Source organism: Littorina saxatilis, linkage group LG13 (assembly GCF_037325665.1).
Source record: "Littorina saxatilis isolate snail1 linkage group LG13, US_GU_Lsax_2.0, whole genome shotgun sequence".
Classification (NCBI taxonomy): domain Eukaryota; kingdom Metazoa; phylum Mollusca; class Gastropoda; order Littorinimorpha; family Littorinidae; genus Littorina; species Littorina saxatilis.
In genome coordinates, this window is record NC_090257.1 from 43,236,719 (window position 1) to 43,264,218 (window position 27,500).

The following is a 27,500-nucleotide window of genomic DNA, read 5'->3' on the forward strand; positions in this document are numbered from 1 at the left end:
ACAAATGGTGTCATCTGCGTGTACATAACACTAAGAGTATCCTTGAACCCACTGGCTATCGTAGTTCTGTGGATGCCAAACAAGTACGCAATATGCAACACAGGCAGTTTCAGGCGCAGACGCATAAATACCACAATCAGAAGCTGGAAAGGTGACAGCAAGCGCCCCTGCATGAGGGAGATGAGGGGACAGGTAGTTCAGCAGAACTAGAAGAGTCGCATAACTTGGTAAACCAGTATAAAAACGTACTTTCTCGTTGTCTCCTTGAAACGACTCTTCAACGATCTCCCTGCTTGCTAACTTTTTCTTGAGCTCTCTATTCTCTTCCAACAGTCTGTTGATCTCTCCTCTCATCATGTCTCGCTCCTGTTCTAACTGAGTTACCTCCTCTCTCAGCCTGGTGTTTTCCCCATCTTCCATCTCTTCATGATGACTATCATCTTCTGCATGCACGTCACCACCTTCTGCTTCTCCGTTGTCTATCATGACAGCTTCAGTGGCCTCCTGTAGCAGCTGTTTTGTTGCGGCTCTGTTCTTCTGTCGCCCATGACGCCCTGTGTCGGTGGTCTTCATCTCGCTGTGTCCAAGAAGGAGTGAAGGTGCCCAGTCGGGGTCAGTTTCCATCATCTCGTATGATGGCTTACCTGCAAAACAGAAAATAAACTACATGTAGATTACATCTGTATCTAATTTCATTCTAATGAATAATGAAAGTATTTACAATTTAGAAAGTCTCCAAATTTCGTCCTCTCTGTACATAGTCTGAAACTGATTCCTGTACTGCACTTCAGTAAAGGCATTTATTTACTGTCACTGTGTCAGTTGTTACTCCTTGCACTGACATGACAATCTGGTCTGTCACATTGTGCACATCAGTACCTAAGTCAGTAGGTGACGAGTGGTTCAGTGTGCACATCTGAGCAACTTTACATGAGAAAACAACATTACAATATTATAGTTACAGTGTCATTGAACAAAAAAGCAAAACTGTTCGTACCTGAGTGAAAATGCTGTGAGCAGACGCGCATTGCTGAGGAACTCCTCTCGAAAGTGATGTTTGTTCGCCTGATCGCTGAAATCCACGCTCTTCTTCTACGCTTTGTGACATCTTCAACTTTTGGTCCTTCGTGCGATTTAACTTTCGGAATTCTGAAAAACCGTATTCCGTGTTCAAGCTTTTCTCCCTTAGAATTATGGGACGACACCGTGCAACGCAACATACAGCAACGCTTGCCTGGAGCCATTTTTGACTGATCGCCTGCGCGAAGCGTGTGTTTACGTCACGGTTTACGTTCATCGGCTTCCCAACATGGCTGCCGCGGAATGTGTGACGTCACGCGCTCGGAACCTATATTGCGATTTCTATAAGTGTGTGGCGACGCCCTGCAGCAGATGTGTAATTCTTTGTGCATAAGACTGCTCAGACTGCAGTGCAGTTGTTCACAAGAACAGGTCGCTATGTTAATATGATCTGAATGTATAACAAGGTATAAGGCTTCCGCATTGATTCTTCGAACACTGGCAGCTGCTGCGCGGTTTTTCTTCAGTGTGTTTCGATGGGCTAAAACCAGAACCAATTACCTCAAAATAACTGGTTTTGCAATTTTATAGTCATTAGACTTATGGTAATATGATTCTCACTTCCTGTGAAGGATTCTTGAAAATCTTGGATTATTGTGTATTTATAAGTCATAATTTGTTCTGGCTCCAAGAAATGTTCGGACTCATCTTGGAAGCAGAACCATCTAACTCCATCCAGGTTGGAAGCAGAACGTGATAAGTTCAGTTTAGTCTGTTCTGCTTCTGAGCCATGTGAGTAATGGGGAGTGTTTATCTGCCAGCCAGAAGCAGCCATCGTAGCCTGACCTCTTCTGATCGCTGTGTGACAGTCAGTTTCCCTGCCCTCAGCGCAACCAGACAAGGTCACTATAGCGGTGGGTGTATCTGGTTTTCACCCTCTCAGTGTGGTGTGGGATTTCCCCTAGCACACAGAAGGGTGTTACAAGCAGTGGCGGAGTCTGCTGTCGGCAAAAAATGACATTTGTGTGGGAGTGTGGAAAGCAAAACAGGTCAGCGACACCTGTCAGTATCCGAATTTCAGACTCCGGATGTACCGTTATCAGCATAGCTTGTTATGACAGGTGTCATGTTGATACAATGTTTCTATTTTCTCATGGAAACAAATTGATGAGGCTTGGTGTCGCAAGGTCGTGTCAACGAAACGTCAAAAATGACGCGAATTTAATCCACAGAAAACAAACTGACAAAAGGTTGGTCCACTTTCTGAAAACTCAAAGAACAGCATTCTGCCTATTGTATACATCTGCTGCACAGTCTGTTTTGCTGTTGCTCGAGTCAGGACACAGATTCAAGTGAGTATCATCATATATTTTTGTTTCCCCCATTTGAACAAGTCATTAAAGCTTAATTTCTGATTCGTATTCATAAGGGAAACTTTCTGATTGTCTAAATTCTGTAATCTGCATACTGATCCCTAGCTTTTTTGTGTGTATAGTTTTGTTTTCCTAAATAAAAGCACAGGCTGGTAAAAGAGTATTTGTCAAGTTTCGTGTGTGTGTGTGTGTTCATGAATGTTGAGGTGTTTCAGCTCTTTAGTTTTCGATAAAAAATTGAAATCAATAACCTCAGTGAATGTTCAGGGCAGATAATGACAATTTTTGTCTGCTTGTAACCTATGGATGGATGAATGAATGTTATTACATGAATGTTATTACAGCGCTATTTCCACCCTTTTTTGTGAGTTTGACTAATATATTTCTTAAATCACAGGTTTTTACAATGTCGAAGGAGAATGACTGGCCAGATGAGGACTTGATTCAGCAAATGATTCTTGAAACCCAAGAAACATCGCCTCCCTGTACAAAGTCTGGTAAGTATCAAAACACACACACACACACACACACACACACACACACACACACACACACACACACCCAAACACTTATTTTCTAACTTACTCACTTACTTCCTTCTTTACAAAACGCGCCTGGATACTTTAAGCATATTCAGTGTAATCAGGTATTTATGTTTTATTTTTGTGTGTGAATAAAAACTCGAAAACTGTTTACAGTTTAAATGCAGCAGCGATGGTACGAAGGCAATTAACTTTTTTATCAGTGAATAATTGTAGTAGTAATTGCCAGTTTAAAAGAAGAATTCATAGTCTTTATATCTTGTGCAGATGCTGTTCAGCAGGAGGTGAATATGGCCGTCCAGGCAAGCAAAAAGCACCAAGCATTTCAGGAGACTGTCCTCCGGATTCATGGGATGAGGTTGCAGAATCTTCTCACTGCCAATGGCTTAACGAGAATTAAAGTTCCAGGAAATGGAAATTGCTTTTTCGAAGCATCATGCTTCCATCTTGGACAAGTAACCCGTCCCAATGATTTGAGAGAACAAGTCTGTTATCACATCATGGACAATGTAGAGCCCTACTCCGGTTTTTTTTTATCTCCCAACCATTGACGAAAATGAAAGATTTATGAACATACTTCAAATGATTGAGGACTTAAGAAGAAGTGGTTGCTGGAACACTCGTGCAGGTGATCTGTTACCTCTAGCGCTGGCAAACGTGACCAAAAGACCAGTAAAAATATTTACCAGTCGTCAGACTCACCCTGTGGTGGATATCAGACCGAGCATTGATCCACAAGTGCATGTGCGGATGGAACCCATTTACCTGACATTGACAGCTCCCAAGAATCAGCCACAACACTATGATGCATGCATCAGGAGAAAAACCACTTTAAAACCAGACAGACATGCGTCTTCCGTCCTTGCACCAACTCCGAAACCTGATGAATGTGAAGCGTCTCCAGTGGAAAAATCTACTCTGAAACATGACGACTGTGCTGTTGATTTTTCAATCGAAGAGTCTACCGAGAAACATGGTGAATGTGGTTTTTCTCCTGTTCGTGCATCAACTCCAATACATACTGGTTGTGATTCCACCCCTCCACATGAATCCAGCTGCCCAACACCTGTAAATATTTCTCTTGTGTGTGCTTCTACCTCAGCATATGTTGACTCTGATTCAACCCCAGTGACTACAATCACCTCAGATGATACTAACTTTGATTTTTTTCCTAATGGTGTATTCACTTCAGCTTCTAACATGTCTGACACTGCTCCTTCATGTGAATCTACCACAGCATCTCCTCCATCTTGTTATGGAACCCCAGCAAAAAAACTGCCATCTCCGAGGAAGGAGGCATCCTATGTGACACCTCCAAAGAAGAAGTTTAGTCGAAAAAGACTCAGCAACCCAAAGACCTGGAAGAATAATATTAGAAAAACAAAGAAACTGAGCGGTCAATCTTACTCAAGGACAACCGGTGAAACGGCTAGGGCAAAAGCAGTACAGAAGGTCGACTGTTCAAAGTGTAAAATGATGTGTTCCAGCAAAATATCAGAAGAAGAAAGGCAAGACATTTTTCAGGCCTTTTATTCGCTCTCTTCATATGAGCGACAGAAAGACTTTGTTTGTCACTGAATTGAAGAAACGGGAACAAGAACTTACCTGAAAACAGACGGAGAACCAGCTCCAAAAAAGAGACAAGTTTCAAGGAAGTTTTTCTTTCTGAAAGATGGCCAGAGATCATATGTGTGTAAAAACGTTTTTTTACCAGCACACTAGATGTCAGTTGTGGAACTGATACGTGGTCATCAAAGTTCTATTGACAAAACTGATGGTGACTTAGAGTTTGGTTTTCTGCTGAAACTGTGATCTAAAATACAGGGATGTGCTTTAAGGTCTGACTTTGATTTTGTGCACAACACTTCTGTGAAGAAAAAAGTACATCACAAGGTAAGAATGCCAATTTGTTTTTATTGATAATGAACACGCAGGGTATCATGAAATCAGAATATAGAACTCGTGATTTTGTTGTCCTTGTGTGATTGGTTTTAATGCGCCAAGCTTGATCATCAGTGAAGCTTTTCTTGTTTGCTTGCTTGTTTCTGTGCTGCTTTGTTCGTTTTGTGTGTGGTCAGTTTGTCGTTGTTGCTGGGTTTGTAGTTTTTGTGCGTAATGCAAAACAATATGAGCTGATACAAAATAAGATTTACTATTGAGTTCTTAGGAAAACAACCAAAATACAATTTATTTTTGGAATGTTAACAAAGAATGTGGTTTTTTTTGCCATGGGAAAATACCTGCAATTTAATTGTGTGTAAAAGGTGTGCGTTCATTAGGCCATACATTAGACGAATACATAATTCTTTAATGATGGTTTAGTGTGTGACTTGAAATATGTGTGTTTATTGCGGCAATAAACATTAAAACAATTTAAACTAGTGTTGCAGTGTAAGCTTTTGCTTGGAAGCAGAACATGCTATGTGTGAGGAGGCTGCTTCTGACTGCTGTAGCACAGGCCACAGTGGGATCTGTTTGGAAGTCAGAAGCAGCTATGGTGCGCTGGGCTTTTCTAGCTCCAGGACTGAGAAAAAAGAAGGAGCGTATTCTGGAAGCAGAACAAATTATACGTTATTTTCATATGATAGAGTAGTTCAATTAAATTGATTTCAACTGTACATGACCAGTTCTTCCTCTATATCTATTGCTTAAAATATGAAGGTTGTAATCTTGTGTTTACTATTTTTTTTGAGTGGTTAAAAACTTCAAGTGGCCATTTCTCAAAATGGCCGCAAACCAGTTAAATGGTTCTGGTTTTAACCCATCGGTTTGTTCTTGCACCATTAAGCTGTGGTTGGGCGCAGACAAGACAGCGTTACCTTTTGTCGTCTGTAACTGTGGCTGTGAGGCTGATGTAACGCCGTGCAGTGAATGACTTGAATCCACCAAGCTGTGAAGTATGTACAGGAAGGGTTTCATGTTCGTCACTGATGTTGTGTATTGCAGGTGTGTGAGTGTGTGTTTGTGTGTGTGTGTGCGTGTGTGTGCGCGCGCACGTGTGTGTGTGTGCGCGCGCGCGCGCGTGTGTGTGTCAGTGTGTGTATGTTCATACGTGTCTGCATGTCTGTCTGTGCCGGTGTGACGTTTTCATCTTTCGCCGTGTTGATATTTCGCTTCTCGGCCTCGTTGATCTAGTATAAACTCTAAACTGAACAAAAAAACACCCTTCGATAGTACTGATGAGCGACCTTGTGTACCTTACATTCATGGGGCCAAATTTGTCCAACCAATTTGTTTTATTTAACTTAGAAATTTGATTCATCCTAAAATGTTTCCCTTCTTTCTCAAGGGACGTAACCACTCGGTACACGTTTTCGAAGAATTCGATTTTGGGGGTGAAATCTATTAAATTTTACCACCAATTTTCTTCACATGCAAGAAACTGACATGCTTTTCGTCCATAAATAATTTCACTTCTTAATTTTACCAGGAAACAACATTTCAGTCTTGAGTATATGTCGAGGGGGAAATATGTACACAGGCGAAAGATGAAATCGTGACACCGGTGCCGTGTGATCGACTAAATAAATGTAGTGACGTTTTTCTTCGCCGGGGGAATGCCGCCGTCACGTGGCTGTCAAGCGACTGTGTTATAGGCATTGTATGGAAAGCCGTTTGGCTCATAACCATTACACGTGTAATAAAACATAAATACACGCGTAATAAATGATTAATACACGTGTGTTTATTTCTTATTGCACGTGTAATATATCTTTTTTCTTATGCTATGGAATAGCATAATGATTAAATACACGTGTAATAAATATTTCATACTCGTGTAAAAAATGATTAAATACACGTGTAATTAACATTTCATGCGCGTGTAAGAAATGTTTAAATACACGTGTAATTATTTATTACACGTGTATTTAATCATTTCTTACACGTGTATGAATTATTTATTACACGTGTATGAATCAATCATTACGCGCGTATTAATTATTTAGTACGCGCGTATGAATCATTTCTTACGCGCGTATGAATTATTTATTACGCGCGTATGAATTATTTATTACGCGCGTATTTAATCATTTCTTACACGTGTATGAACAATGTTTTACACGTGTATTTAATCATTTCTTACACGTGTAAGACATGATTAAATACACGTGTAATACATTTTTCATACACGTGTAAGAAATGAATAAATACGCGTGTAATAAATATTTCATACAAGCGTTAAAAATGCAGGAGTCACGTGGTTAAGCGACTTAAAAACTCGGACTGGGAATCCACATGAAAAACACTCTATGCGTCTTCATCGCCTCGCTTTGCACGCTTACAGCTCAAGATGGCGGAAGCGGCAAACGTCAATGTCACTTTAGAAGGTTTGCAACAAATTGATGCAATGGTTCACCTTTCGGCGGGTCTGATCCAAAAAAATCCCCTCCAGCGGCGTGGTCGCCATTTTGAGAGATCAATCGCGCGCGAACCGGAAGTAGAATAGACGAGAGTTGTTGCTTTGCAAGTCGTATATTTTCCGATTCAAGTTTTAATTCATTACAGGTGTATCTAATGATTAAAATACACGTGTATTTAAATCTTTTCCTACACGTGTATTTAATCATTTTTTACACGCGTATAAACTATTTCCTGCGCGTGTATTTAATCATTTCTTACACGTGCATGAAATATTTATTACACGTGTATTTAATCATTTCTTACACGCGCATGAAATATTTATTACACGTGTATTTAATCATTTCTTACACGTGTATGAATTATTTATTACACGTGTATGAATCAATCATTACGCGCGTATTAATTATTTAGTACGCGCGTATTAATTATTTAGTACGCGCGTATGAATTATTTATTACGCGCGTATGAATTATTTATTACGCGCGTATATACCCAGCTAGCAAGCTTTCGTCGGCCGACTGACGATTTCAGTCGGGTGACGTCGTCAAATGTCGTGTGTCGTCGTCCGTTGTCGCGCCGATATCGTTGTGACTGTGTGTAAAACTCGGCAAATGTACGTAATAAACCCCGACATCGGCCCGACGCAATGTTGCTGTCGATAAAAATATGCAGAGTTACGGGAGATAACAAATTTATTATCATTATTTTAACATTTGTTACGTCCCCTGTTCAAGGGTCGGGCCGTTAACGGCGTGACATGACCCTGCAAATGCGAAACTAAATTATTCATATTTGTTGACTTTTTCACATAGGAGTAGGAAAATTAATTGTAAGTTTTGTTTGTATATTTGCAATCAAATACAGCATGAGCTCAAACCATGAGTTTTACATTTTAAAAATGCGCCATCATATATGTGGCCATTTCTGCGAAAAGGGACCTTGTTGACAAATTTATCGATTTTGAGTTTTGGATTTTATTTGACAGACTGTTATATTTAGAACGTGATGTGAGAATTTCAGACCTTCAAATTTATTTTTCACGGAGTTATGACCCTTTTTTGGAGATACCCCCAAAATGACTTAAAATGGCCAAAATTTTAAAAACAAACTTTTGCCGGGAAATAGTAAGTTCAATCATCTGCCGTTATTACTTGTATGGTTTTAGGTCAAAATAATGTTTCATTCCAGAGTTATTGCCCTTTTTGTAACGTTACCCTAATTTTTACTTTTTCGTCTTTTTCTATCATTCTCTCCTCCTATGCAGAAGAAACAAGTCGCGTAAGGCGAAATTACTACATTTAGTCAAGCTGTGGAACTCACAGAATGAAACTGAACGCACTGCATTTTTTTCACAATCACCGTAGTCCGCCGCTAGTGCAAAAGGCAGTGAAAGTGACGAGCCTGTTCAGCGCGGTAGCGGTTGCGCTGTGCTGCATAGCACACTTTACTGTACCTCTCTTCGTTTTAACTTTCTGAGCGTGTTTTTAATCCAAACATATCATATCTATATCTTTTTGGAATCAGGAACCGACAAGGAATAAGATGAAATTGTTTTTAAAACGATTTCGTAAACTTAATTTTAATCATAATTTTTTATTTTTTTATTTTCAGAGCTTGTTTTTAATCCGAATATAACATATTTATATGTTTTTGGAATCAGAACATGATGAAGAATAAAATAAAAGTAATTTTCAATCGTTTTATAAAAAAATATTTTTAATTACAATTTTCCGATTTTTAATGACCAAAGTCATAAATTAATTTTTAAGCCTCCATGCTGAAATGCAATACTGAAGTCCGGCCTTCGTCGAAGATTGCTTGGCCAAAATTTCAATCAATTTGATTGAAAAATGAAGGTGTGACAGTGCCGCCTCAACTTTTACAAAAAGCCGGATATAACGTCATAAAAGACATTTATCGAAATAAAAAATAAAAAATCTGGGGATTTCATACCCAGGAACTCTCATGTAAAATTTCATAAAGATCGGTCCAGTAGTTTAGTCTGAATCGCTCTACACACACACACGCACAGACACACACACACACATACACCACGACCCTCGTCTCGATTCCCCCTCTATGTTAAAACATTTAATCAAAACTTGACTAAATGTAAAAACAATCAGCCATATGATTTTTTTTCTCGAATATTTCTTCTTCTTTCATACTACCTCTCCCCCCTCCATGTTCTATTCTTTCTTCACCCACGCACATACAAACACAAACTATTTGAGGCTGTCTGCTGAAAACAATACACACACACTTGTCGAGAGAAAGAGAGTACTTCTAAATTTCATAACAAGGATTAATTGTTCAGTTTCCTTGGTAAATACAGCTTCCAGTTGTAGAAAGTAACATATGGTGCTGTGTGTCCTTGCACACGTGGGTCTGTCAGTCTGTCCATCACTTCACTGAATTGAAAATGTCATCCGTGCACTCTGCTATCGAACGTCTCCCTTTACTTTCAACAAACTGAAATGCCAATCAGGGTCGAACTTGATGTGGCCGACGATCAAGACATTTTCAAAATGGATTTGTGCTGTTCATTCACACACAAAACTGCATGCCTAAGTATTGATGCACCATGCCGAAGACTGAAGTTGCTACCCTCCTCTGTACCCCTGCCTCATTCGCAAGGTAGACGATTTGCTTCTCTGAAACAAAGGCAACCACAGAGTTGATCAACATATTATTTACTAACCACTATTTGCACAGCTCAAGTCTGGTTTTGGGTACCTGTCCACTTGCCATTTCTAAGCTGGTATGGTATGGTGACATTATCGAAAATGTAGTGTGTGTGTGTGTGTGTGTGTGTGTGTGTGTGTGTGTGTTTGTGTGTGTCTGTGTGTGTCTGTGTGTGTCTGTGTGTGTCTGTGTGTGTGCTTCTTTGTTGGAGAAAACAGCACATACACACAAATACAACTGTATTGCTCCCCCCTTTTTTTTAAAGTACTGACAAATTGTTAAGTATTAATATGTCTTTACCTACTGAGCAAAGTCCCAAGGGTAAACCATGCTGATTTCCTTGGAACTGGAACCGGCTGGACATTGCTGTTGCCCCATTCTGTCGAACACCTGCTTTGTGGCCAGGCACTTCTGTCTTTTGTTGTTGCACTGTCCGGTGAATTGCTGGACTTGTTTGCTGTTCCACGCCAGCAAACTGAGAGAAAGAGAGTAACATTTGTTAAATAAAAAAAAGAGGAGTTTAAAAACATACTACACGTATACACATACCACCACCACCATCATCATCATCAAAATCATCATCATCATCAAAATCATCATCATCATCAAAATCATCATCAACATCATCAAAATCATCATCGTCATTATCATCTCTCTCCCTCTATCTACCCCTCTTTCTCTCTCTCTCTCTGTCTCTCTCTCTCTCTCTCTCTCACACACACACACACACACACACACACACACACACACACACACACACACACACACACACACACACACACACACACATACAGAAACCCTCACACAACACACACACACACACACACACACACACACAAGCTGCGCGCGCGCACACACACACACACAAAACACACACTGCAGTCTATAGCTCTTTCTCACTTCTAGTCAAGTACGAGTTATCTTTCCATGCTCTTCAACGAAGGAGAAACGCTGGGTTAGTTCCGGTATTTTCTACATCATGGCGTCTGCACTGAAAGAAAGCTCGCTCAGAGTGTGTGGTGGTGGTGGAAAGCAGTACTGTGTCATTTGCCATAACTATCGTGGAAAAATTATTGAAGGAAGAGTTGTCAGGCTACATAAACTTCCAACAAACAAGCAACTGAAAAGAGCTTGGGAGCAGCGCCTACGTGTTACTCTTTCTTTTAGAAAATGACAAGATTTTGTGCAACTTGACAGAGTGACTTTCTCGTCTAGTTAATCAGATGGGTATTATTTGTTCGTGTACATAAAAGTGTAAAAGAATGTTGTTGTACAACATACTTCCTTCAATCATTAGTGCATTTTGCTCTTGTCTGTGTGAAACAGTAACAGGCACATGAGCTGTAAGAAGGACTGCCGTGTCTCAGTATGACTGTAGTCTCTAGTGTCACTATAAATCTCAGTCATTGACTCTGTGTATGTCACTCATTGATGCTTACATTCCCAATGCATGGAAGACAGAAATTATAAAACTAGTATGCATGAAAACTGATGCTGGTTTGTACTCCAAATTTTTGTATCCAGTTAAAATATCAGGCATGAAAACTGAAGAAAAAAAAAATACTGAAAACTAAATTCGAAGGTGCGTAGCGCCAAGTTTCGCAGGCGCAAAGCGCCAAGACTTCTAGGGAGGTCCGGGGGCATGCCCCCCCGGAATTTTTTTTTTCAAGGGTGCAATTTGGTGCAATCTGGGGCTATCTGAGCCTTAAAATTAGATTCAAACATGGCCCCAAAACTATTTTACTATAGCTATGACTAGGAAAATTTTTTTTTTTTTTTAAATTTAAAAAAAAAAAGGAAAAATACGGAAAATAAAAAAAATACGGTTTATTTTTTTCAAAAATACGGAAAATATGGAAAATTTTCATGCCTGAATATGTCTGAGAAGTTGAACGCAAACCAACCAGGTGTGAGCGTGTGTTGTAAGGAGTGCACTATTTTGTAACGTGGGATTATGTACATGAAATTATAAATAGGGTTTGTGTGGTGTGTATCTATGCTTTTTATGTTTTTAAGGGAAAAATATTTATTACCTGTGTGTGATTACATTTTGTTTTTTATTCACAGTTGGCTGAAATATTTGCCGAGGAACGTCAATGCAGTGTATTATATAATTATATATGTATTCAAAGAATAAAGACATGATGAATCTGAAGCTTGATGAATGACTTGTTTTACAGATAATCACACACACTTCAACAGACGCAGTTGATACAGTTTGGGTTTTATTTATCTAAAACATATACAAACAATAGCAGTTTAACAAAGTTGGTAAACAATGTAAAGTAAAACAACTGAAGTAACATTAAAGAGCCATGAACTGGTAATGTGAAACTGCTCTTAGGCTAATGTCAGATGGAGCTCGCAAAACACGAAACAAAAGCCGAACAAAAGCAAAACATGGTGCTTTTGTGTGTTGTTTTGCTTTTGTTCGGCTTTTGTTTCAGTCGTGTTTTGCGAGCTCCGTCTGACATTAGCCTTAGACAACACGCACATCCAGTTAACAACAATAAATGCATGACTACCAAGCATCAAAAGGACTCACTGATTCACGCACAAATTCCGCGTGTGCTCAATAATTATTGATAACATTTAACACATAGGCTACAAGTTCGTGACACTGACAGTCGAAGTGGTCTGTCAAATGCTAACTTGAATCATTTGTTTCCACAGCATTATCGATAGCATCCTTGCCATCTTTTCGCAGCTGAAACGTGCCTCTTGCTCTGCGCACTAATTCTTCTTTTTTTCCACTGACAAGTTGGCCATGTTTCCGAAGAAAATCTTTCAATTCTTTCACGTTCATGCGCTCGACTGCCGCCTCTATCTTAACCGGAACTTACCGAACCAAAGGGACGAAACTCGTGCACACCTCCGGCCTCGCTAGTGAGAAAGAGCTATATGGTAACTTACCTGAAATTGTAGCCTGTCATAGATCTAAGTGGAGACAGCAAACGGTAAGAGCAACAGGTTCTCATTTACGATGTCCGGGCATTCAAACGATCAGGAAGAGGAAGACCTTGCTTCGCAATAGGCCTATGCTCTTGGAGAACTCTTTGACCGATTAGTAGTGTGCGTTGTCATCATGAACCTTTACAACACCATCGTGATCAAAGTAGATCTGCTTCGACTTCGGAGTCACAAAATAATGTCCGGGCGAAGTGCAACAAAATTATTCTGAATTAACAGCATTGACCTCGTCAACAAAATCGTTGTCTTATCCCAAAGTGACTTCTGTCAGCAGAACATTCCGTGTTCAACTGAGAAGACTGACTTGCCCTTCCACTATCAGAATTCACAGCTGCAAAGAACAGAATGCCCCAGTCAGTAACCACTGATCTAAATATCAGTAACTTTAGCAAGGGAAGCAACTAAAGATGTAAACGGGGAGTAACTGTTCTTCATCGGGCAACTGCGTTTGTCGTCTGCTTTTTCGTACAGTGCTACGGTCGCGTGAAAGTCAGATCTACCTGAACTATGCGTATAGATCCGTCTAGTGAAATGTAGCTGTGTGATGATTTGGCTACATCACTTTGCTGAATGTGCTTCCAGATGAAAGTTTATATTAAGCTTACTGTCAAACATTAAAAAAAAAAGTAGGTAAGTTGTTTTAACTTAACCAAAACTAGCGACGAAAAAATGTTTCTCGAAGCACAACAAAACACTCTGTCGTCATTTTCGGCATCATCGCAGTCAACTTGTCATCGGTTCGATGTGTTTTTCCTGAGGAGGAATGAACATAAACATTTTTAGAAGTTTGTAATGTTGATCCCAAGACTATTTTCCATTACTTTAAATTGCTGTTCATTGTACTATCGCTGATAATTCATTGAACATTTTAGAAATTCAACTTGAAGTGGACATCAGTCAGCACAGCAAAGTTTGTTTACATTTTGCTCTAACTTTGACCCCGCGTTTCTCCAATCAGAGGCTTAGATCAACAGGGTCCCTTTTCGCAGAAATGGCCACACATATACTTGAAATATTCAAATAGCTTTCCTTACGGTAAACAAGATTGAGTTTTGAACATGGCTGCTACTTTCCCGCGTGAGCGAATTTTATTTGTTTTCTTAGTTCAAGTTAATATCGAAAGAAGAGACATTCTTGCGAATGTTGGACAGCACATTGATGATATGTTATCCGAGACGAATGTCGCCTCGGGATCTCAATCTGAGTGCTGGTCCCAGTGCCACGTGGTGGCAGTGATAGTTGTGTAGCATCTTGGCAGTGACAATCAGAGCTCTGATTGTGACAGTGGAGGACAACCGACGGATGGAGCGAGTAAGTGATTTCGGTTTTTTTGGCTCTCAATGTTAGTTTTGCTGTTACAGTGGGGGGGGGGGGGGGGGGGAGTACATACTGCTGTATATATGTAGATGTAGGTGTGTTTTGTCCTGTTTACACTTACAGTGGGGGAGGGGGGGTGTTGTACATACTGCTGTAGATGTAGGTGTGTTTTGTCTTGTTACAGTGGGGGAGGGGGGTGTTGTACATACTGCTGTAGATCTATGTAGCTGTAGGTGTGTTTTGTACTGTTACACTTGGGGGGGGGGAGGGTTGTACATACTGATGTATCTGTAGCTGTAGGTGTGTTATGTACTGTTACAGTAGGGGGGGAAGGGGGGGGGGGTTGAACATACTGCTGTATATGTAGCTGTAGGTGTGTTTTGCACACAGGGGGGGTTGTACATACTGATGTATCTGTAGCTGTAGGTGTGTTATGTACTGTTACAGTAGGGGGGGGGAGGGGGGGTTGAACATACTGCTGTATATGTAGCTGTAGGTGTGTTTTGCACACAAGGGGTTGTGCATACTGCTGTATCTGTAGCTCTAGGTGTGTTTTGCACTCTACACGGGGGAAGGGGGTGGAGTGTTGTACATACTGCTGTATCTGAAGCTGTAGGTATGTTTTGTACAGTTACAGTGGTGGCAGCGGGGGGAGGGGGGAGGGGGGGTGTACATAATTCTGAATCTGTAGCTGTAAATGAGTTTTGTACTGTTACAGTGGGGGGGGGGGGGGGGGGGTTTGGGGGTTGTGCATACTGCTGTATCTGTAGCTGTAGGTGTGTTTTGCACTGTTACACTGTCACTGCTAGTGTGTGATAGGGTTCGTGTCCGTCTGTAAATGTTAGTTTCTTTGTTAGTCCTGTGTTGAAAACCCACGGAATACGCGCTATGTAAGCTTCATATTGATTGATTGATTGATTACACTGGGGGGGGGGGGGGGGGGTTGTACACACTGCTGTATCTGTAGCAGTAGGTGCGATTTGTGCTGTAACAGTTGGGGTGGGGGGTGGGGGGGGTGTACATACTGCTGTAGCTGTAGGTGTTTTTTGCACTGTTAGGCAAAAAAAAAAATGTCTGTTTACAGTAACCCGACCGACCCTACTTTTTAGGCCCGACCCTAATCTCTTTTTGGATCGTCTGTAAAAAACGAAAAAAAAAACCGCATCCAAAATAGAGCTGTTTGCGCTCAAACAGCAGACGACAGAAGGGAGGTAAGCTCAAAGTTTTAAAACAAACTAAAACAGTTACACTTACAGCTATAAATTCCTGAACAATAATCTTAGTTATGTTGGGCAAAAACAGGGATTGATGAGAAGAAATGAACTCTAAAACATCATAGAGAGGGGAGAAAAAAACAAGTCGCGTAAGGCGAAAATACAACATTTAGTCAAGTAGCTGTCGAACTCACAGAATGAAACGGAACGCAATGCACTTTTTCAGCAAGACCGTATCACTCGTAGCATCGTCAGTCCACCGCTCATGGCAAAGGCAGTGAAATTGACAAGAAGAGCGGGGTAGTACTTGCGCTGAGAAGGATAGCACGCTTTTCTGTACCTCTCTTCGTTTTAACTTTCTGAGCGTGGTTTTAATCCAAACATATCATATCTATATGTTTTTGGAATCAGGAACCGACAAGGAATAAGATGAAAGTGTTTTTAAATTGATTTCGAAATTTAATTTTGATCAAAATTTTTATATATTTAATTTTTAGAGCTTGTTTTTAATCCAAATATAACATATTTATATGTTTTTGGAATCAGAAAATGATGGAGAATAAGATGAACGTAAATTTGAATCGTTTTATAAAAAACAGGTTGTTTTTTAAATTTTTAATGACCAAAGTCATTAATTAATTTTTAAGCCACCAAGCTGAAATGCAATACCGAAGTCCGGGCTTCGTCGAAGATTACTTGACCAAAATTTCAACCAATTTGGTTGAAAAATGAGAGCGTGACATTGCCGCCTCAACTTTCACGAAAAGCCGGATATGACGTCATCAAAGACATTTATTCAAAAAAAAGAAAAAACCATCCGGGGATATCATTCCCAGAAACTCTCATGGAAAATTTCATAAAGATCGGTCCAGTAGTTTGGTCTGAATCGCTCTACACACACGCACGCACGCACACACACACATACACCACGACCCTCGTTTCGATTCCCCCTCTATGTTAAAACAATTAGTCAAAACTTGACTAAATGTAAAAAGAGAAAAAATGAAAAAATGAAGGGAAAAAAAAAAGCCGACCTACCGACCCTATTTTTTCACCCTATGTTACCGTAAACAGACCTATTTTTTTGTGTGCCTTACAGTTGGGTTGGGGGAGGGGGGGGGGGGGGGTTGTACATACTGCTGAATCTGTAGCTGTAAGTGTGTTTTGCACTGTTACATTGGGGGGGGGGGGGGGGTATACATACTGCTGTAGCTGTAGGTTTTTTGTACTGTTACTAAGGGGGGAGGGGGGGGGTGTACATACTGCTGTAGCTGTAAGTAATTTTTGCACTGTTACACTTGGGGGGTTGTACATACTGCTAAATCTGTTGCTGTAGGTGTGTTTTATACTGTAATACTGAGGGGGGGGGTGTACATACGGCTGTATCTGTAGCTGTAGGTGTGTTTTGTACTGTTACAGTGAGGGCGGGGGGGGGGGGGGGTTCTACATACTGCTGTATCTGTAGCTAGTGATGTGTTTTGCACTGTTACACTGGGGGGGGGGGGGGGGGGGTTGTACATACTGCTGTCAGGTCGCAGGTTCGAATTCGGGCCGGGACGGACACGGGTCAACTTTATGTGCAGACCCAGAGACGGAAGCCATGTCCCACCCCCGTGTCATCACAATGGCACGGAAAAGACCTTAGTCAGTCTGCCATAAGTGCAGGTGGTTGAATACACCTAAACACGCAGACACCTGGGTAGCGCGACTCCGTTGCTGCTAGCTTTCCACTGGGAGGAAGCGACCCGAATTTCCCAGCGATGGGACAATAAAGTAATGAAAATGAAATGAAATGTATCTGTAGGTTTGTTTTCCACTGTAACACTGGGGGAGGGGGGGTTGTACTGCTGTAGCTGTAAGTGAATTTTGCACTGTTACACTTGAGGGGGGGGGGGGTTGTACATACTGATGTATCTGTAGCTGTAGGTGTGTGTATTGCATTGTAACACTTGGGGGGGGGGGGTTGTACATACTGATCTATCTGTAGCTGGTGGTGTGTTTTGCACTGTTACACACTTGGGAGGGGGGGGGGGGGTGTGTACATACTAACTGCTGAATCTGTAGCTGTATGTGTGTTTTGCACAGTGACACTGGGGGGGGGGGGGGGGGGGGTTGTACACACTGCTGAATCTGTAGGTGTGTTTTGTACTGTTACACTTGGGGGGGGGGGGGGGTTGTACATACTGATGTATCTGTAGCTGTAGGTTTGTTATGTACTGTTACAGTAGGGGGGGGGGGGGGTGTTTGAACATACTGCTGTTTTTGCAGCTGAAGGTGTGTTTTGCACACAGGGGGGGGGGGGGGGGTTGGGGTTGTACATACTGCTGTATCTGTAGCTCTAGGTATGTTTTGCACTCTACACGGGGGAAGGGGGTGGAGTGTTGTACATACTGCTGTATCTGTAGCTGTAGGTGTGTTTTGTACTGTTACACTGGGGGGGGGGGGTGTACATACTGATGTATCTGTAGCTGTAGGTGTGTTATGTACTGTTACAGTAGGGGGGGGGGGGGCGGGGGGGTTGAACATACTGCTGTTTTTGTAGCTGTAGGTGTGTTTTGCACACAGGGGGGGGGGGGGGGGGGGGGGGGGGGTTGGTGTTGTACATACTGCTGTATCTGTAGCTCTAGGTTTGTTTTGCACTCTACACGGGGGAAGGGGGTGGAGTGTTGTACATACTGCTGTATCTGTAGCTCTAGGTGTGTTTTGCACTCTACACGGGGGAAGGGGGTGGAGTGTTGTACATACTGCTGTATCTGAAGCTGTAGGTATGTTTTGTACTGTTACAGTGGTGGCAGCGGGGGGAGGGGGGTGTACATAATTCTGAATCTGTAGCTGTAAATGAGTTTTGTACTGTTACAGTGGGGGGGGGGGGGGGGGGGTTGGGGGTTGTACATACTGCTGTAGCTGTAGGTGTGTTTTGCACTGTTACACTGGGGGGAGGGGGGGGGTTGTACACACTGCTGTATCTGTAGCAGTAGGTGCGATTTGTGCTGTTACAAATGGGGGGGGGGGGGGTGTACATACTGCTGTAGCTGTAGGTGTTTTTTGCACTGTTACACTTGGGTTGGGGGAGGGGGGGGGGGGGGGTTGTACATACTGCTGAATCTGTAGCTGTAAGTGTGTTTTGCACTGTTACATTGGGGGGGGGTGGGGGGGTATACATACCGCTGTATCTGTAGCTGTAGGTGTGTTTTGTACCGTTACTAAGGGGGAGGGGGGTGTACATACTGCTGTAGCTGTAGCTGTAAGTAATTTTTGCACTGTTACACTTGGGGGGGGGGGGGGGGGTTGTACATACTGCTGAATCTGTTGCTGTAGGTGTGTTTTATACTGTAATACTGAGGGGGGGGGGGGGTTGTACATACGGCTGTATCTGTAGCTGTAGGTGTGTTTTGTACTGTTACAGTGAGGGCGGTGGGGGGGGGGGGGGGGGTTCTACATACCGCTGTATCTGTAGCTGGTGATGTGTTTTCCACTGTTACACTGGGGAGGGGGGGGGGTTGTACATACTGCTGTATCTGTATGTGTAGGTTTGTTTTCCACTTTAACATTGGGGGGGAGGGGGGTTGAACTGCTGTAGCTGTAGCTGTAAGTGAATTTTGCACTGTTACACTTGGGGGGGGGGGGGTGTACATACTGCTGTATCTGTAGCTGCACCCAGCCAGCAAGACATTAGCGGCCGATAATCGGCCGAACACCCTTCAAAAAGTCGGGGCGGTGACGTCAAAAGAGACGACGCGGGTGTTGGCCCGACTAACTTTTGTAAAGAGGCAACGAGGCGGCCGACAGGCGGCCGAACACCTGTACTATGGCGGCACGCATCCGGTCCGATGTTAATCGGCCCGATGGTTTGTTGGACCTGCGGCCCGACACCTTATGCCGACATCGTCCCGATGTCTTCCCGCTGAAATCGATATCTTCCCGATGTCGGCATAAGGTGTCGGGCCGCAGGTCCAACAAGTCATCGGGCCGATTAACATCGGACCGGATGCGTGCCGCCATAGTACAGGTGTTCGGCCACCTGTCGGCCGCCTCGTTGCCTCTTTGCAAAAGTTAGTCGGGCCAACACCGGCATCGTCTCTTTTGACGTCACCGGCCCGACTTTTTGAAGGGTGTTCGGCCGACTATCGGCCGCTAATGTCTTGCTGGCTAGGTTATGAGCCAAACGGCTTTCCATAGCATTGTAATGCTGCGTCGCTCACAAGAAATAACGGTTTTAGGTGTGACGAAAAAAAGAACAGGGTCTGAGTACTGTGATAAATACAAGACTTATTTCACAACCATTTGAAAAATACATGCATCCCCCGTGGCTGCCCGCATAACGAAATCGTTTTTCTCGTGTTTTGAACTTGCCAGTGTTACGGCACAGAGCAGAGTCCGTCCCGCACTTTGCTTTGTGTACATCACGTGGCCACCCAAACACCCGCACAACGCAACATATATTTTCACGAGAACTGAAAACACGTTTATTTGTTTGCTTTGTCTGTATTACACATTTCTAGGTACTCTTGAACTTTAGCGTGTTAAATTCATAGCTCAGAATTCACTCCAAATTTGTAGAACCTGCACTTGTAATCATAACAAGTAATTTTAGATCCCTTTGAAGTTACGGAATGAACTCAGATGAACTGTACGAATGCATTTTGTTTACATGGCTCAAAGAAGGAATTATCTGTATGATCGGACAAGGGAGACAACTCTTTTGTGTAAATAATGTCCCATGGTTGACAACGTACGCCATTTTCGGTGCATTTTCGTCGATTGAACAACCAAATTAAGTAATTATGCTTAAGTTTGAAGCTCAATCCGTCAATTAATTTCACGACAAATGTTCTTTGGTTTGCTTACATGGACTTGTATCAAAAATAAGTAAAGAATGTCACTGGATTCTGAGCTATGAATTTAACACGCTAAAGTTAAAGATTACCCATTTCTATTTACATTTACCACTGACACACCAAATTGTATACTTTAGTTTGCAAGTGAATCGTTATCCCCGAGTACGCTAGTACTAGGGCTCAGCAGATTTTAATTGTGTGTCTGTCTGTGTGTGTGTCTTTCTCCAGCTTATTGCTGGGAAACTACTGGGCGCAGTTCGTTCAAAAGTTGATACACTAACTTGATAATAGGTCCGATTGATCGTATTAAAACTTCATAATGTTACCTGGGACCTAAATGCGAAATAAACCACAAAAACGACTTGGCCGTAGGAGGAGTTCACACCGGCGGGGCAACAGGCAGCCATTGACCTGATAGAACAGCCGAACGCGTCACACAAAAATACGTCATGACAAAGTTACACGAAAACCGAAAGAGACTTTGACGTCATTTACTTTTGTTCGGAATTTTCCGTCTGTTCCTAGCTTGTCAGTGAAGACCTGACGTGAGTAAGCTTACCCAAAACGTCTTTGTTCTCTATTCTCATTGCACCTGTGAAATAATCAGTCTTGTGTAGACCGGCACGGTTGGCCTAGTGGTAAGGCGTCCGCCCCGTGATCGGGAGGTCTTGGGTTCGTACCCCGGCCGGGTCATACCTAAGACTTTAAAATTGGCAATCTAGTGGCTGCTCCGCCTGGCGTCTGGCATTATGGGGTTAGTGCTAGGACTGGTTGGTCCGGTGTCAGAATAATGTGACTGGGTCAGACATGAAGCCTGTGCTGCGACTTCTGTCTTGTGTGTGGCGCACGTTATATGTCAAAGCAGCACCGCCCTGATATGTCCCTTCGTGGTCGGCTGGGCGTTAAGCAAACAAACAAACAAACAAACAGTCTTGTGTTTCGGTCGTGTAGGTACAGAGTTTGCTTCTGCAATCATTGTGTTCGTGTTGATGACGGCTTCATAAGTAGAGGTTACATGCCGAGTCTCAGTGATTATTAAAAATAATGGTCGAAGTTGGCGGATCATGAAAAATGCGAGCTTCAGCGAGCTTTTTCATGACCGCGAACTGAGACCATTATTTTTAATAATCACTGAGACGAGGTGTGTAACCTCTTTATTCCTCCTTTCTTCAGTTATTCAAAGAAAACAGGAGTTTTTGTGCGAAAGTTTGATCGAATCCGAATCACTCAACCAGTCAACCTGCGCAGGCGATCGATTAATGCGCGGTTGTATAGTTCCGTGCAAATCATTCCATTCTGTTAACACTTCTTGTCAGTTTCCATGTTTTAGACTAAAATCAAGTACACAGATATGCTGTTATTCTGCTGTGGCGGTAAAGGCAGATATTGTGTGTTCTGTTTATGTTTTAGTATCGTTTAGGATAATGTTCTTTCGTCAAATGGGACTAGCAGACGAACTTTTGCACCCGTGTTCCAACCGTTAATTACTGTATGAAGTTCAGTTTTCTGGGGAAAATAGTGTATGAAACCGCTTTATGTTGTTTAAATTGATGAGATGTGTGTATTTGGTTGCGTGTGATCTGTTTATAAAATGAAATATTGTTGAAAACTGACCGTCGGATTGCAGTCAGTGTTGTCGAAGAAACTGCGTTAAAAGAAGGGGAACTACTCTTGTCGGCAAGAGTATGAGTTACTTGCCTTGGGAATTTGCTTGTGATGAACGGTGTGTGCACGGCAGATCTAGATTCAGAAAACAACCTAACTAATGGATTTTATATGGAGATTCATGTGTTCAGGCCTGTAGTTGTTAATTTAAATGCGGTATATTTGTATTGTTTGCTCCAGAGATGTATATTTCGTACGTATAGAGCGTTCGGAACTTTTCAGTCGCAAAAGTAGTACCAAAACAGAACAGCTTCTCAACCCATTGCACTATCGAGGATTCAGGCTGTTGCTGGCTCGTTATTTGTTTGGTTGCTGGGTCATTATCGAAAAATAACTAGCTCTACAAGTTTACAGAGGTAAAGAAGCAGAGGGGGGAATAAGACAAAATAATAAGCGAATCTATCGCGAGGAAGACGTTTATGTACAAATCACCGAACCCAACCCATTTTTTGGGGTGCGTATCGCTGCATTTTTCTGAAGAATAAACTGCATGTGGTTAATTTCATCCGTTTAATGCTTGTCGAAACATATCTGATCACAGATGAGGTCGCAGTTTGTAGGTTGAATCTATGAATCGGCCAGAGATAGATCTGCATTTCTGGTCAGAAACCAACATTCACACCACAGACATTCCAAACATTTATATTTATTGAGCGAGCCAGTCTGAAGAGTACTCGGGTCCAGCGTGAGCGTTTTTTATCATACAAAAACAAAGTTATCACGAGACGAACAGAGATCTCAGAGATCGTCTGCTTCTCAACTGTTTCGCGCAAATCGTCTAATATCTATTTTTGCGGAAACCTCCCGAAGAAATGTAATCTCAGCGGCTTCCACCTGCAACATAGTCGTGCTTATTTGGAATGTGACGTCCTGTTCTTCGTCAGTCACACCTATCTCGAAAACTAAGCGTCGCACAGAACCAGCGCCCTTCCATTATTGCACTTTTTCACAAGCGAATGTTTAATTCCCTTCTGACTTTTTTGAATTGTTTTATCAACGGTGAGTGCACACATACACACACATGCACAATCAATCTTAGACTAAACACTGTGGGTGTGGGTGTTTGTTTAAACACTGCCTGTACGGTTAGCTATGTTTATTTTGTCAAGGCTCAATGTCACTTGGCAAGAATATTTTTGAATTTAAAAGAAAAGGATGTTTAAACTTTTTTGTGCCACAGTTAGCAGTCTCAACCAGTCGGAAATTGAAACCAGTTGAGACTGCTGTCAAAGTGTACACACGGACAGGGAAGCTATGAAAAAGTTGCACGTAGTTCTGACAACTTATACTTGACGTCCTCACGGGATTAATGCACGTAGTTCTGACAACTTATACTTGACGTCCTCACGGGATTAATGCACGTAGTTCTGACAACTTAAACTTGACGTCCTCACAGGAACTAATGCACGTAGTTCTGACAACTTATACTTGACGTCCTCACATGAACTAATGCATGTAGTTCTGACAACTGATACTTGACGTCCTCACAGGAACTAATGCACGTAGTTCTGACAACTTATACTTGACGTCCTCACAGGAACTAATGCATGTAGTTCTGACAACTTATACTTGACGTCCTCACAGGAACTAATGCACGTAGTTCTGACAACTTATACTAAACGTCCTCACATGAACTAATGCATGTAGTTCTGACAACTTATACTTGACGTCCTCACAGGATCTAATGCACGTAGTTCTGACAACTTAAAATTGACGTCCTCACAGGAACTAATGCACGTAGTTCTGACAACTTATACTTGACGTCCTCACATGAACTAATGCACGTAGTTCTGACAACTTATACTTGACGTCCTCTACAGGAACTAATGCACGTAGTTCTGACAACTTATACTAAACGTCCTCACATGAACTAATGCATGTAGTTCTGACAACTTATACTTGACGTCCTCACAGGATCTAATGCACGTAGGTCTGACAACTTAAACTTGACGTCCTCACAGGAACTAATGCACGTAGTTCTGACAACTTATACTTGACGTCCTCACAGGATCTAATGCACGTAGTTCTGACAACTTAAACTTGACGTCCTCACAGGAACTAATGCACGTAGTTCTGACAACTTATACTTGACGTCCTCACATGAACTAATGCATGTAGTTCTGACAACTTATACTTGACGTCCTCACATGAACTAATGCACGTAGTTCTGACAACTTAAACTTGACGTCCTGACAGGATGTAATGCACGTAGTTCTGACAACTTATACTTGACGTCCTCACAGGAACTAATGCACGTAGTTCTGACAACTTATACTTGACGTCCTCACAGGAACTAATGCACGTAGTTCTGACAACTTATACTTGACGTCCTCACATGAACTAATGCACGTAGTTCTGACAACTTATACTTGACGTCCTCACAGGATTTAATGTACGTAGTTCTGACAACTTATACTAAACGTCCTCACCGGAACTAATGCACGTAGTTCTGACAACTTATACTTGACGTCCTCACAGGATTTAATACACGTTGTTCTGACAACTTATACTTGACGTCCTCACAGGATTTAATGCACGTAGTTCTGACAAGTTATGCTTGACGTCCTCACGGGATCTAATGCACGTAGTTCTGACAACTTATACTTGACGTCCTCACGGGATTAATGCACGTAGTTCTGACAACTTATACTTGACGTCCTCACGGGATTAATGCACGTAGTTCTGACAACTACAGACATATATACTCTGATTGTGATTAGTTCATTACAACCAAGAAATTACCAGAAAGATTATGATTTTGAATTCCCTTTTGTGTGAAAGCTGCAAGTAAGAGGCTAGTCAGTTCCGATTGATTCACCACGACTGAGAGTTTTCCAGAAATGTCAGAAATAGAAGAACAAGAACAAGAACAAGAATTGAATCCGCCATACAGCATAACAGCCATTGGTATTTGTGCTGGTGTGGAAACAATCATACGTCTATACACTCCTTGCATTTCCGATTCGATCCTATTATACACAAGGACATAAGGCTAACAACAACGACCAGTCAAAGTCATCACCGAAGTACAGACAGTATAAATCCCGGGTCAATAAGTATTGAACAAGCCCGGTGTTTGTATTGAAACAAGACTAGTATTCATTGATCAAATCAGCCGACAACGATTATTATGCAACATGTGTATGTGACAGAGTGATTATTTTGTCTGTAATTATTTTGTATGTTAAAGCCATATGTACTCGATGACTATACACGCTAATTGCTTTACCAACAGCTGGAGACATGCTAAATTAAGTTCCCTGCAAAATATTGTGGTCTAGGACCCTTTCAATGTTGAGATATGTTAATTTTCATTTTGATCTGGATCGTCCTATTTATAGATTTGCCAACAGAGGTAGCGTTGACGCAAGGGAAATAACTCCGCGTCTTTGTTTACATCCAAAGTTTTTGAGACTCTAAAACAAGCTGTAATGCATGTATATGGTCCGCGCATGGCGACATATCGTCATTACATGGTCTTATGGTGCGTTTGACATCGATTATGGGCAAACTACACTTTGTAAACACGGGAGCGCGTACATATGCCTTTAAATGTAACGTTGTTATTGTATATTAACTATTTTATAGTTTCACACACACACACACACACACACACACACACATACACACACACACACACACACACACACACACACACACACACACACACACACACACACACACATACACACACACACACACATTCACTCACTCAGTGTTATTGTAATAGTCAGGGAAACAAGTTAAATTACTCTTGTATGTAGTTTTATAGTTTAAGCCGATGGCAGTAAAGTATTTTAGGTATCTTCCTGTTGGACTGGTTTGCTGACCAAACCAGGCAACCAGCTAACTGTGGACTTTTTGTATTTTATCTGTAGCAGACGAGTTTTGCTGCGGGATGGATGTATCGCTTTTGTAATGTAGAATACGCACCAATCAGGAGCGTACAGCAATCCTTTTGTCATAAGCTTACTGCGCATGCGTGATAACGTGATTATTGACATTACCAACGGAACTTGAGAATGGAAGACATGAACAATCAATAAAGAATCTAGAAAACCAACGTGACTGCCGTTTTCCTGCGTGATTGATGCGAGCCTCTGAACGAACACCACAGAAAGTTCAGCAAGGTTACATGTATGATATGAGGTTACCTGAGTAGCATCCGCGACAGTCGATCAGTATTCTGTAGTGAGCGCCGGAGTAACGATCATGATCAGGTTTCTCAGTCCTTAAACCTGCTTTCCGAATCGATATTTACCCGAGACTGAAATGATGTTTTATGGTCACATTAACCTTTGCCGTGCTTCCTGGGTTCACCTGTACCCAGAGACACACTAAAATCATTGTAACTCTGGAACCATTAAAGGTATCGTTTTGAAATTTTAAGTATCTCTCACACACCTAATTTGCTCTCTGTCTGCAAATTTTTAGTGTGTACATGACAAAACATTAAAATTAATTGATTATGATAATTTACATACACACTACCGATGGCGCGGGTTCACACAAACCCATACTTTTAAAGAGTAGTAGTGATTGTAACTATCCCTCTGCCGACGGCGTGGGTTCTGCTACACCCATAATTACCAAAGCGGCGGAACAGTGTCTGTCAGCCTGTTTGTCTCCAAGAGACTGTCTGTCTCTCTGTCTGTCTGTCCGTATCTCTCTGTCTGTATGTCTGTTGTCAGTTCCTCTGTCTGTCTGTCTGTCTATCCGTCTATCTGTCTATCCGTCTATCTGACTGTCTGTCTATCTGACTGTCTGTCTCTGTCTCTGTCTCTCTCTGTCTCTCTCTCTCTGTCTCTCTCTCTCTCTCTCTCTGTCTCTCTCTGTCTCTCTCTCTTAGTCTCTCTCTCTGTCTCTCTCTCTCTTAGTCTCTCTCTCTGTCTCTCTCTCTCTCTTTCTTAGTCTCTCTCTCTCTTTCTTAGTCTCTCTCTCTCTTTCTTAGTCTCTCTCTCTCTCTCTTTCTTAGCGGTCTCTCTCTCTCTTTCTTAGTCTCTCTCTCTCTCTTTCTTAGTCTCTCTCTCTCTCTTTCTTAGTCTCTCTCTCTCTCTTTCTTAGTCTCTCTCTCTCTTTCTTAGTCTCTCTCTCTTTCTCTTTCTTAGTCTCTCTCTCTCTCTCTCTTAGTCTCTCTCTCTTTCTTAGTCTCTCTCTCTCTCTCTCTCTTTCTTAGTCTCTCTCTCTCTTTCTTAGTCTCTCTCTCTCTCTCTTTCTTAGTCTCTCTCTCTCTCTCTCTTTCTTAGTCTCTCTCTCTCTTTCTTAGTCTCTCTCTCTTTCTCTTTCTTAGTCTCTCTCTCTCTCTCTCTCTTAGTCTCTCTCTCTTTCTTAGTCTCTCTCTCTCTCTCTCTCTTTCTTAGTCTCTCTCTCTCTTTCTTAGTCTCTCTCTCTCTCTTTCTTAGTCTCTCTCTCTCTCTCTCTTTCTTAGTCTCTCTCTCTCTCTTTCTTAGTCTCTCTCTTTCTTAGTCTCTCTCTCTAAGAGAGAGAGAGACTAAGAAAGAGAGAGAGAGAGAG

The 27,500-nt window shown here is 41.9% G+C and overlaps 2 protein-coding genes across 2 annotated transcripts in view; one reads left to right on the top strand and one right to left on the bottom strand.

Annotated features, from left to right (window-relative positions):
* LOC138946110 (uncharacterized) overlaps positions 1-1,212 on the bottom strand; it is a 1,287-nt gene extending 75 nt beyond the window's left edge. Inside the window, exons 1-2 of the mRNA XM_070317614.1 lie at positions 998-1,212; positions 1-644 (exon numbers count right to left, since the gene is read on the bottom strand). The exon at positions 1-644 is cut by the window's left edge and continues 75 nt beyond it. Coding sequence (XP_070173715.1) covers positions 31-644; positions 998-1,028 — 645 coding nt within the window. The 5' untranslated portion in view covers positions 1,029-1,212 and the 3' untranslated portion in view covers positions 1-30. The remainder of the gene's footprint in view (positions 645-997) is intronic.
* A 4,537-nt stretch (positions 1,213-5,749) lies between these two features.
* The window catches only part of LOC138945912 (receptor for retinol uptake stra6-like), a 41,209-nt gene continuing 19,458 nt past the window's right edge, over positions 5,750-27,500 (top strand). The window contains exon 1 of the mRNA XM_070317431.1: positions 5,750-5,832. The gene's annotated coding sequence lies outside the window, so the exon portion shown is untranslated. The remainder of the gene's footprint in view (positions 5,833-27,500) is intronic.